Source organism: Artibeus jamaicensis, unplaced genomic scaffold (genome assembly GCF_021234435.1).
Source record: "Artibeus jamaicensis isolate MK-2021 breed Jamaican fruit bat unplaced genomic scaffold, CSHL_Jam_final contig_465, whole genome shotgun sequence".
NCBI lineage: Eukaryota > Metazoa > Chordata > Mammalia > Chiroptera > Phyllostomidae > Artibeus > Artibeus jamaicensis.
The window spans coordinates 42,405,164-42,418,633 of NW_026521843.1; the positions used below are offsets into that span (position 1 = coordinate 42,405,164).

At 36.3% G+C, this 13,470-nt stretch overlaps 1 protein-coding gene across 4 annotated transcripts in view; it reads right to left on the minus strand.

Annotated features, from left to right (window-relative positions):
* Window positions 1-13,470, minus strand: part of WDPCP (WD repeat containing planar cell polarity effector) — a 331,941-nt gene that overhangs the window by 139,932 nt on the left and 178,539 nt on the right. For all 4 annotated transcript variants that reach the window (XR_008391976.1, XM_053666942.1, XM_053666943.1 and 1 more), the window contains exon 12: window positions 10,492-10,615. Coding sequence is in view for 3 of the 4 variants with exons in the window: in XM_053666942.1 (XP_053522917.1) it covers window positions 10,492-10,615 (124 nt within the window). In the remaining variant the exon portion in view is untranslated. The remainder of the gene's footprint in view (window positions 1-10,491; window positions 10,616-13,470) is intronic.

The window sequence follows — 13,470 nt, forward strand, 5'->3', positions numbered from 1 at the left end:
AGATATTTCTCGAAGCAATATTGTTGCCAATATATCTTCTCAGGCAGGAAACATAGGTAAAATAAACAAATGAGACTACATCAAACTAAAAAACTTTTGCATAGTTTTAGGATTCATTGAATGGGAGAACATATTTGCCAATGATTATATCTAATAATGATGGGTTCATTTCCAAATATAAAAACGTGTACAACTACACACCAAGAAAACAAACAACCCAAATAAAAAAACAGGCAAAGGATCTGAATAGACACACTCTAAAGAGTATACAGATGGCCAGTAGACATATGAAAAAATGTTCAATATCATTAATTATTGGAAATATGCAAATCAAAAACACAAGAAGGCACCACTTCATGCCATCATAATGACTATCATCAATAAATCAACAGCCCTGGCTGGTGTAGCTCAGTGGATTGAGCGCGGGCCTGGGAATCAAGCAACCACGGTTCGATTCCCAGTCAGGGCACATGCCTGGGTTGCAGGCCAGTTCCCAGCAGGGGACACACTAGAGGCAACCATACATTGATATTTCTCTCCCTCTCTCCTTCCCTTCCCCTCTAAAGATAAATAAATAAATAAATCTTTAAAAAAATAAATAAATCAACAAACAACAAATGTTGGTGAGTCTGTGGAGAAAAGGAAACCTTAGTGCACTGTTGGTAAGAATGCAGACTGGTACAGCCACTATTGAAAACAGTGTGGAGTTTCCTCAAAAAATTAAAAATGGAACTGCCTTTTGACCCAGAAATCCCACTTCTGGTAATATAACCAAAGAAGCCCAAAACATCTCCAAAATATATAAAGAACTCATACTACTCAATGCCAGGAACACAAACAATCTAATTACAAAATGGGTAAAGGACCTCTATAGACACTTCTCCAAGGAGGACTTACAAAGGGCCCACAGACATGAAAATATGCTCAGCATCACTAGCCATCAGAAAAATGCAAATTAAAACCACAGTGAGATATCACCTCACACCTGTCAGAATGGCCATCATTAATATAAATCTACAAACAACGAATGCTGGTGAGGATGCAAAGAAAAAGGAACCCTAGTACACTATTGGTGAGAATGCAGACTGGTGCATCAAATGTGGAAAACAATGTGGAATTTCCTTAAAAAAATAAAGATGAAACTGCCTTTTCATCCAGCAATTCTGCTGCTGGGAATATACCATAAGAATCCTGAATCACCAATTCCAAAGAACTTATGTACCCCTATGTTCATAGCAGTGCTATTTACAATAGCCAAGTGCTGGAAACAGCCTAAGTGCCCATCAGTAGATGAGCGGATCAAAAAACTGTGGTACATTTACACAATGGAATACCACACAGCAGAAAAATAGAAGGAACTCCTTTCTACCTTTTGTGACAACATGGATGGAACTGGGGAATATTATGCTAAGTGAAATAAGATAGTCAGTGAAAGAGAAATACCATATGACCTCACCTATAAGAGGAATCTAATGAAGAAAATTAAGGAATGAATAAAATAGAACCACGAAACATGGAACAGACTGAAGATACCAGGGGCGGGGGGGGCGGGGTTTGATAATGGTGCAAAGAAGGGGAAAGGACTAGTTAAAGAATATCTATGGATGACCTATAGATATGGCCAGTAGTGTGAGAACTAACTGTGGGAGAGGTGGGAAGGGCGGAGGAGCACAAAGGGGAAAAATTGGGATAACTATAATAGAATAACAATAAAAAAAAACTTAAAAAAAACCCCAGAAACCCAAAACACTAATTCAAAAGAATATATGCACCTTTATGTTCATTGCAGCATTATTTACAATAGCCAAGATCTCGAAACAGCACAAGTGACCAAGTGAGCAGATGAAAAACCTATGGTACATTTACACAATGGAATACTACTTGGGTGCAAAAATTTTTAAAAAAAAACCCTTATCTTTTGTGACAGCATGGATGGGACTGGTTATTATTATGCTACATGAAATAAGCCAGTGAAAGACAAATACCATACATCTCACTTTTATGTGGATTCTAATGAACAAAATAAACTAACAAAAAAGAGAGGCATGGAAACATGGAACAGACTGACAGATGTCAGAGGGGAGAGGGATTAGAAGGTAAGGTGAAAAAGGTGAAGGAATTAAAAATCATCGTGTGTGTGTATGCTGTGTCCAAAGGTATCCAGCCATGTAATATGAAAAATAGAATACAGACATTTTTGAAGAAGACACAAGATACAAGAAACATTGCATATATGACAGTGACGTCTCGGTCCCCTTCAAAGTAGGTAACTTGGGAACTCCCACAGTTCTCCCAATCGCCATCAGCTGCCTCATCATGTTTTCCTGAATCTCATTGATGTTCTGAAATCTCTTCCCTTTCAAAAGTGATTTTAGTTTGGGGAAAAGCCAGAAGTCACAGAGTGAGAATCTGGGCTGTAGCAGGGGTTGGTCACCTGGGTGATTTTATGTTTCACCAAAAAACTCTGCATGAGCTTGTGATGCATGAGTGGGTACATTGTCATGATGAAGCTTCCAGTCACTAGTTGCCCAGAGCCGAGGCCTTCTAAAGTATCTGAATAGTTTCTGCAGAGGAATTTCAAGTTTAACGCAAAATTTGATGCAGATTCATTGCTCTACTCAGTCATTTTGATTGCCATGGCCACACAGTACACATGCTCACTCAACAGCATCTACCACCCCCACTGACTAGTACAGTGAAGTCATCATTTTCACGCATGTGCATTCCAGTCCACTCTCCTTGGCTGCCAGGTTACATCTATGCTGCACATACTATTCTCGTTCTATTAACAATGGCTGGACTTTTTCTGGAAAGGCTATATATATATCTCACATAGACAGAGAGCAGTGTGGAGATAGAGGAAAATGGGGTGTGGTAGGTGGAGGTGAACAAAGTGGGCATAAAAGGAATGTAAAGACTGCTTTGGACAGTGGGCAGCACATGACACAGTGTGCAGAGGATGTTTTGTGAATTTGTACACTTGAAATTTGTATGGTTCTATAAACAAACATTGCCCCAATAAAGTCAATTTAAAAATTATTTCATTAGCAAATATCTATATATTTGTCTCACCTGTCGATATTAAAATGCTTTGATCTTGTGTTAAAATAAATGAATAAATAAGTAAAAATAAAAAAGATGACTCTTTGTGCCACAAATACTATATGGGTCAAAAAACAAGTCTTATATTTAAGACAGGAAAAAGTAAAATGAATTAACCAGTAATCCTTTATTATATATTTCCATGTTAGTAAAATAGGCTTCATATGTGGCATGTTCATTTGAAATGTTTTTTTCAGTATGTAGCTATTCCTATTACAGTTTCTATTTGTTCATAATAAAAGCTCTTATTAGTATTACCCTATTCAGTAGTTCTGGAGCACTATTCAATTCTCTGGAGACTGAGAGGTGAACAAACACCTTGTGAACTTAATTTAGGCTAAGTTATATTAGCCTTCTATGATATTGTGATTTATAGTAAGAAATTAACTTTGGTATTTTTCTTATTCCTGGCACAGAGCTCCTAATGCCCTTGGAATTTCCCAGATGATAAAGCCAAAGGACATCACCAGACGGCCAATACAAAAATTAAATAGACTATATTATTGGAGCAGGAGATGGAAAAGCTGTATTCTTCCTGCCAAAACAAGACCAAGGGCCGATTGTGGTGCTGCCCACAAACTGTTAATATCAAATATAGGAGCAAAGCTAAAGAAAAGCAATAAAAGAATCATGGTGCCAAAATATAATGTAAGTAACACTCCTGATGAATTTAAAGTTCACATAAAAAACAGATTTGCACTGCTAAATTTAAGAGATCAAGGACCAGAAGAACAGTGGAAGGACACTAGAAATACATTAGGAAAGAATGTGAAAAGGCAAGAAAAATCAAGATGTCCGACAGAAGAAACACTAAAAATTGCCAAATAGGTAACAGGCAAAAGGTGATAAAAAGTATCCCAACTGCAGTTTTTCAATGACTATCATGTAGAGATAAAGAGAACTATTACAACAGTCATGTAAGGAGACCGAAGAAAACAAAATAGAAAAACCAAGAGATATCTACCAAAAAACTCAAGAAATAATAAGGAAATTCAAACCTAGATTAGGCATGCGGAATGACCACCAAGGAAGCACATTATCTGACCAGGAAAAAATAAAGAAAGAGTGGAAACAGTATACTAAAAATCCACATAGAAGAGACAAAGGGATGACAGATATCCTTACAGATGATTCCAATGAGAAAGAACCTGTAATTAAAAAGAGCAAAGTGAAAGATGCCCTGAAAGTATTAGGAATAAAATAATCACCAGGGGTAGATGGGATATAGACAAAATTATTTAAATCCACAGACATTGAATCTGTCCAAATGCTACCAAAATATGTCAACAAATATGGAAAACAAGACGGTGGCCTACAGTTTGGATGTTCCAGATACATCCCAGTTTTCAAGAAGGAGATGCCAGTGAGTACAGACTATAGGACCACCGCTCTAATTTCCCATGCAAGAAAACCAATGCTCAGGGTGATGCAACAAGGCAACCTTGTATGAAGAAAGAAAGGGATGGTCAAGCTGTTCTCAGAAAAAGAAGAGGCACTGACACCTAATTGTGAGCATTCGCTGGATACTGGATGGATCCAAAAATTAGCAGAAGAGGGTTAGTCTATGCTTTATAGACTACAGTAAAGCCTCTGAATGTTACATCATGCAAAGCCAGTGGCTGCTCTGAAACAAGTAAGGGGGGGGTGTTCCTCAGCATTTGACTGATGTATATAACCTGTACTGTGGACAGGAAGCCAATGCTAGGACAGAATATGGACAGACTAAATGGTTTCCTATAGGCAAAGGTGTCAAACAAGGATGTATTTTATCTCCCTATTTGTTTAATGTGTACACAGAACATATTGTTAAAAAAACTGGACTAGACTCAGAGAAAGGAGTGAAAATTGGCGAAAGAAATATCAATAACCTAAGATATGCAGATGATATCACCTTACCTGCAAGAAATGACTTCTGAGGAAGTGCCAAAGTGCCAAAGCAGGACTGCAAATGAATATCAAGACAAAACTAATGACTATGGAAGCGTTAACACAACTTTTAATGGAGACAACAAAGGCACTGAAATTATTCAAGATTTTGCTTACCTTGGTCCAGTCATCAATTTAAATGTAGACTGGAAAGGACATAAAGGAAAGAATAAACAAATGGGACTTCAACAAAATAAAAAGCTTCTGCACAGCTAAAGAAAACACTGGCAAAATCAAAAGGGAATAAACTGTATGGGAAAATATATTTGCAAATGATACCTTGGACAAGGGTTTGATCTCCAAAATATATAAAGAACCCACACAACTATACTCCAGGAAGACAAAAAAAACCTAGTTAAAAAATTGGGCAAAGGACCTAAACAGACACTTCTCCAAGGAGGACATACAAAGGGCCCAGAGACATATGAAAGGAAGTTCAGCATCACTAGCCACAGAGAGATGCCAATTAAAACCACAATGAGATACCACTTCACACCAATCAGAATGGCAATGACAAACAAATCAACAAACAAGTGCTGGTGAGGTTGTGGAAAAAAGGGAACCCTAGTGCACTGTTGGTGGGAATGCAGTCTGGTGCAGCCACTGTGAAACACAGTATGAAATTTCCTAAAAAAAACTAAAAATGAAACTGCCTTTTGACCTGGCAATTCCACTGCTAGGATTATACCCTAAGAATCCTGAAACATCAATTCAAAAGAACCTATGCACCCCTATGTTCATAGCAGCACAATTTACAATAGCCAAGTGCTGGAAGCAGCCTAAATGCCCATCAATAAATGAGTGGACCAAAAAACTAGTACATTTACACAGTGGAATTCTATGCAGCAGAAAGAAAGGAGCTCATACCCTTTGGAACAGCATGGATGGAACTGGAGAGCATTATGCTAAGTGAAATAAGCCAGGCAGTGAAAGACAAATACCATATGATCTCACTTATAAGTTAAATATAATCACCAAAATGAACAAGCAAGCAAAATATAACCAGAGACACTTAAATGAAGAACAAACTGACAGTAACCAGAGGGAAGCGGGGAAGGGCTATCAAGGAACATATATAAAGGACACATGGATAAAGACAAAGGGGGTAGGTTTGAGGGTGGGAGGAAAATGGAGACAACTGTACCTGAACGACAATAAAATAAATAAATAAATAAAATCACTGTTCCGTGTGCAAAATAAATAAATAAATAAATGTAGACTGCAACCAAAATATCCAAAGAAGGCTGAGACTTATAAGGGCAGCAATGGAGGAATTAGTAAAGATCACCAAGAGCAAAGCTGCATCATTAGAGACCAAAGCTAAGATCATCCACACCCTTGTATTTTACTATGTACCAATGCAAAAGTTGGACAGTGAAGAAGGCTAATAGGAAAAAAATGGACTCATCTGAAATATGGGTTAGGAAGAGAGCTCTATGGATACTGTGGACTGCCAGAAAGATGAGTAAGTAGGTCCTAGAGTAAAATTAAGTCCAAAACATTTCTGGAGACAAAAATGACGAAACTGAAATTGTCCTTCTGAAGGCACATCATGAGAAGGGAAGGTGCTTTGGAAAAGACAATAATGCTGGGAAAAATATAAGGCAGTAAGAAAAGAGGAAGACCAATATGAAATGGATTGATACCATAAAGGAAGCCATAGGATTGAACCTACAAGATCTGGGCAGGGCTGTTAAAGGCAGGACATTGTATCACTCATTCACAGGCTTTCCAGGAGTGGGAACTGGCTCAAAAGCACATAATACACACAGGAGTCAAAAAGGTGAAAGTAGTCTTTTGTTGTTCCTAACAAGCTCCTTTCAACCACATCTGAGTTTGTATCAATGAGGTGACTTTCTGAAAGCCCCTATAGATGGGACTGGTTATCTGGAGAACCAACCACATGATTAGAGGGTTGGAATTTTCAGCTCCACCTCGAGAATACCAGGAAGGGCTGTGGGGAGCACGGGGCAGGGAGAGACTGGAGGTTGAATGAATTACCAATCACAAGTGATTTAATTGATCATGTAATGAAGCCTCCATAAATCCCCAGAAGGAGGGAGTTCAGAGAGCTTCTAGGCCGGTTCAGAGAGCTTCTAGGTACACATGGAGGTGCTGGGAGAGTGGCAGGTCTGGAGAGAGCATGGTGGCTCTGTGGCCGTTAGCACACAACTTACCCTATGCATCTCTTCATCTAGCTATTCACTTGTATCCTTTGAAATATTGGCAATAGTAAGTAACCTGTTTCCCGAATTCTGTGAGTAGCTCTAGCAAATTATTGAACCTGAAGAGAGGGTAGGAGGAACCTCCAATTTGTGGGACAGAAGTTTTGAGTAACCTGGGGACGTGTTACTCAAAAATGGCATTTAAAGTAGGGAGAGTCTTGTGGGACTGAGCCCTTAACATATGGAATCTATACTAATTCTGGTTAGTGTCAGAATTGAATTGACTGAATTGAATTATAGAACTCCCAGCTGCTGTCAGAGAATTGGTCAGTGTAGGAAAAAACTTCTGGTGTTAAAGTGTTGTGACCATGAGAGAAAAGGAAAACATTAATTTTTTTCTAGACACTTCCCATAGGTAAGAGTCTTCCAACTAAATGGTTTTATGATTGATATCTTTAAAATGTTATTACAATAAATACTTTATTTAGCTACCACATGAAGCCTGTACTTCTACCACTTTCTATCTTTAATGTTAGCAGCAATGACATACACTTACAGGGAGCATTTCTTTATGAAAATTGATCACTTTAAATACATACAAAAAGGTGTCAGGAAAGGGCAGAAGAAGTAAGTTACAAAGTTTAGTTTCATTCTGATTTGGAGGAAAGCTGTCAGGATAATTTTTTTATACTTGCTAAAAACAAAAAAGATGTCCATGGACTCCCTCTAACTGTCAAGATAAAAACAAACCTGTATGTAAAAAATATTTTAGTAATTTACAGCATAATTGTCTATCATCACAAATTCACACTATTAATATTCACCCTATTCATGTATGAAATTAAAATCAATCTTATGTTTATTCTTATTAATCAAAAGAATGCAATCTAGCCCTGGCTGGTGTAGCTCAGTGGATTGAACATGAGCCTGTGAACCAAAGGGTCACTGGTTTGATTCCAAGTCAGGGCACATGCCTGGGTTGTAGGCCAGGTCCCCAGAGGGGGACACATTGGGGGCAACCACACATTGATGTTTCTCTTTTTCTCCCTCCCTTCGCTTCTTTCTAAAAAGAGTCCAATCTGGACTTAGGCATTCTGAGTCATCAGCTTCACCAGTGAGTGATCCTAGGTACATCCCTAGTCTACACAGCACTCCTTTCTTTCATCTTCAATTTAAAACTCCCTATGATGGTGTTTACTGTGTGGGACTTAGTCCATTATGTAATAATTTTTTAGAGTATTAAAATACTGGTTAGCCAAAGTACAGGGAATAATGCAATTCTAGCACTTCACAAATACAAAAAAGTATCTGGCCTATTTCTCTTCCCTTAAGCAGGGGAACTTCCTGGCAGCAGATTAAACAAAAGAATGGTTCTAACTTAAGCTATCTCATTTAATTTCCTCTGAACTTCTGTTTTTTCATAATGCCACATATAGCCTACTGTTAAAAGAACTAATAAACACTCATTATAACCGAAATAGTGGCAAATCATGAATAAAAGGAAACATGAAAAACCCGGTATATATCCCAAGGGAAAAACATTCAATTCCAGATGTAACCACACAGAAAAGCTGGAGTCTAATAACAGCAACAATAGTCATCTAATCAAAGTACATCCAAAATATAATCAGAATGCTGCATTTGAGAAAAATCAGTGAACAAAACAATTGTACAACAGTAGTATATGTGAATATTAGTAGGATCTGAGCATGCTAGGGCCAGCAGCCCTAGAATAATGACATTACCACATTAGGAAATACAATGCTCATGCACAGAGAAATCACTGCATAAAGTTACAGAGGCTAAACACACAGTGAGGCCACCGACAGTGTGCCTCCAAAATGCCTGTTCCATTCATGTTAATCTTTTGTGTTCTTTAGGCAAGAATTGAATTCATTAATTTTCCCTAGGAACAGGGAAAACAAAATAATAGTGAGTGCAAAGAACAAAGCCTTCCGTTCAAATAAATATCACAACAGCCACAGTATTTTTGGCATAGGTTCATAGGTAGAAGACTGCCTTGTTCAGGGTGAAAGCTTCTTGGAATATGCTAAAGTCACTTAGATAAAAAAGCAAAATTCAATTACAGATCATAACTCATACAATATATTAACATTTCTCAGCTTCTAAAATGACTGTTTTCCAAAGGCTTCACTGTTGGGTGGAGACCAAAGTGCCCCTTTACAAGTCGTTTATTTATTTGTCGAATGATAATACCCCCTTAACAGGGTAGTTCTAAGAAAAAAAGAAGAGACTATACATGAAATTGCTTTAAAGAGTTAAATAGAATTTTAACAAATGGTATTGTAAGTAAAATTAAAATTCTAAACTCAACTCAATTACTTTCTTTTGGTACATGGAGATGAAAATTTTATTACTCTGTTATAAAATATATCATATATAAAAGAATATAAAATGTACACATTCAGCTAAAACAATACTAATTTTTAATGGACCCAAATATATAACCCATTCGTTTTAAGAAATGGAACATTACTAATACCTTGGAGGCTCCTAGAAATTTATTTCTCAATTTCATTAACCCAATCCACACTATCTTAGATTTTGTGCTAATCATTTCCTTGTTTTCATTTATAGTATTGACACATTTATATATATTTCTAAACTAACTATATCTATCTACCTGTTATCATTTATCTCTATCAATCCATCTTCCACCCATCCATTTTTTGACCTTTGTATAAATGAGCTATACTATATGTACTTGTCCTTCAACTTTTACATTATTTTTCTCACAGTAATTTATTGACATTATCCAATTTTTCATATAATACCTAAGGTTAAAGGAATGTATTATACCCCTTTAAAGCAGCAAAAATGAGGCACAGTAGAGCTGGCAACTTGCCACATTATATGAGGGCAATGGACAAATCTTTTACAGTAATTTTTAAAGTAAAACTAACCCATGCCTGTCTCAGAGCTTTTTATAACACATTCATATTTTTAGCTCCAATTAAACTAAAACATTTCTCTAGTGCTAAAAGCACAATTAAATTAATATTAAGTTATTTTATACAGCTGGTATTTTTTGCTTTCATATTAAAGGGGAAGTTATATTAAAGTGTGCTGATGATGCGAAAGCCCTAAACAATATTTAAATATATTAGTTAAAAGGAAAACAAGAATAAATTAAATAAAGGATATCAAGAGATTTGGTTTTCTCTTAGGGTATGGAATATTAGAAAACAGCCATATTATAAAATATTCTAATTAAAGAAGATGGCTCCTTAAATAGGCAATTAGTTTAATACTAATTAATCTAAAGATATCATTTCACCTGAGCAAGTGGTGGAAGAATCTCCTTGCATATTTGCTGATTTGGTCTCTGTATTCCAATACAGTTTTATCCAGGAGTGGTCTTGTTGGAGCGTAGAAGGTTCCAAGGCTTGCCTCAAGCTGTGCTGTGGAATTCAAACATAGCAGCACTAAAACAAGTGAAACTCCTTCAATTACAACAGAATACTCATGTTTGCAGTCAGTCAGGTTTTGCAAACTTGGATGAAATGTGAGCTTGTTGCAGGAAAGATGAAATTAAAATATGACAGCTGGTACAAAAACAAACCTGTGTATAAACTTTCACTTAAGGCAAAGCTGACAATGACTTTGAGCAACAAAAAAGCTGTCAAAACTGAAGAAATCCATAATGAATCAACCTCTCACCACAAATGGGTAATTAAAACAGTGACTCATCAAAGTAACACAGTTTGAACTAGTATTTCCAGTAAAATCAAGTGTGTGCTAAACATTTACTCTCTTTAGTTGAAAGGAGAAAGCTAACCTGTCCACACTGGAAACTAAAATCAATATTAGAAATGATTTTTTAAAATAATACAAATACTCCAAATAAAAAGTCTTATTGTAAAATCTATAGAGATATTAATATCTCTATCACAATTTTACATAAATAGTGAAAGTTCTTATGTGGTCCCAAAGTCCTGTCCTAAACAGTAAGACTGTTGCTTTGGTCCAGGTGTGAAAGCTAACACCCCTGGGAGGGAGGAAGTGCTAATCTTCTTGGGGTCAACTGACACCTTCCTAGGAAAGAAGAATCGGAGAGCAGGTTTGGATAAATCAGAGCACTATAATTAGGAAAAAGAGGCACGCTTTGCCTCCTTCACAATTTTACGAGGATATGCATATGGGGTTGTATTTCCTCCCAGAAATACCTGGAAGTTCTATAATTACCATAATGGTGATAGAATGAGTATATATGACATACTACAATTCATAGTAAGACTTCACTGATTCTTATGCTACTTACTAGCATTTGGTTGAATAAAAAATTTTTATTTAGTGAAACTCTTTAGTTTTAGGCATATTTAGGTTTGAAAGTATTGAATACCTCATCAGAGTAATTGCTATGGACTTGGCTAAGCTGTAAATAATTTCTTTTTTAATCTCAAATCTAGAGAGTAAAGTAAGATGAACTTTAGGGGTATTTTCTTTCAAAGCAGCAGTCAATTTAGATTAAAATTGAATACAGCAATGCTATTGTGAAAACAAGCCAGATTCTCTTGCCATTGCTTGTTTTCTTGACAGCATGTTTTATACGTCTGAAATGTTCAAGCCTACATGGAACACTCAGAACTCCCAGCACAGTTACAGATTCATTAGATAACCCAGCTTGATGTTTAAGGCAGAAATGAAGATTTGCCACAACACGGCTACAAATAAAAGAGCCCACTGGGTTTCACTAATAAAAGGAAAACAAATTACCATGTCAAATTTGTTAGACTCAGATGGAATAAATCTCAATAGAGAAGAGTTCTGAATGTTTTAGAAGTGTGTTTTGCAGTTACTTGGGGAAAATGCATATACCTACTTAAAATGTACATATTCTCATAACCCAGCATCATGAAAGCATTTTAATTTTAAAGCCTACTACCATACAAGCATTTTATTTCCAAATCTCCCCAATATTATCCGGGAAAATATTCTTTATTACAACACAGAAATCTTACAATACAAATTCACCAAGATGTTAGCAATTTCACAGTGTCCTGAGTCACAGTACAAATTTATTTTCTCCACATTTCTTCAGTTGTAAATTTAGGATCTCTTGTACAGATTTGTGCAACATAACAGCTTTTCTTTAGGGACTCTCTTCTTTTGTTTTTATTTCCTCTATTATTTACCCAATCTTGAGAGCATGCCAATACTAAGAAATAATTATTTGGAATAACTATGCAAGCAGAAATATGATAGTAACTCCTAGTACCTAAAATTTTGAAGTTACACCCTTTTTATTTTTAACTAATACTCGAGTACCTACTGTGGGCCAAACACTGTGCCTGGCATTTTTTCATTATAGAAATACTGGAATCCCCATAGATGGGTTCGATTACTTCCAAAAAGCATTCACGTAACATTAAATAAATATTTATTATGGGCCTCCTGTGAGCTGGGCCAAGTCCCATGATGCAGACTTCCTGAAGGAACATGTTCACATTGATTATTCTTCTCTAAAATTACTAAAATGAAAGTTAGATACAGAATTCTATCTAAACAATTTACTTTGGAAACAAAATAGAATAAGAAAATTTATCAACTTGCAAAGAAAATAGGGGAAAACAAGCTCTCCAGTTAGCACCTTTCGATATATTTCCTGTTTCCCCTACCTTATAAACTATCCTGAGGACTGTTTCTCATTGGCTACACATTAATGTCAGTGATTTCCTACCATTAATATTGATGCTTATTGCAAAGATTTGAAATAAAGAAGCAAGTGCAAATATGTTTAGTTTCACTTTATATTAAGTAAATAAGTAAATCACAATAAATATACCATATTAATAAATGACAGATACAAAAATTTCATTATTGTATGTGGCACATATTTGGGATTTTTTAAACAAAATTTTACCTCTCTTTGACAATAAACATTTGAGATACTACTTACAGAACTAGAAGTTAGAATGAAAACAAGCAGCAGCAGCCTGGGCTGCAATTCTGACCCAAAAATACACAGACACCAGCAGGGGTAAGGACTACTGTCTGGACAAAGGACCTGTGGTGTGAGAGAAAGATATTGATGTCTACAGTGAAGGAGGAATAAGGACCTTTGTTTGGGGCCTTCTGTCTACCAGGCCCTAGCAAGTACATAAAATTCTTGATCAAAGTTTGAAATCAGTATATTCCACACATGAACTTACACTGAACTATATCCAATGACCGCACTGTAAGTTCCAAAATAGTATATACAGGAAAGTTGCTATTTATGTTGATAAATACTATATAGTAAGTACTATATGGGGGT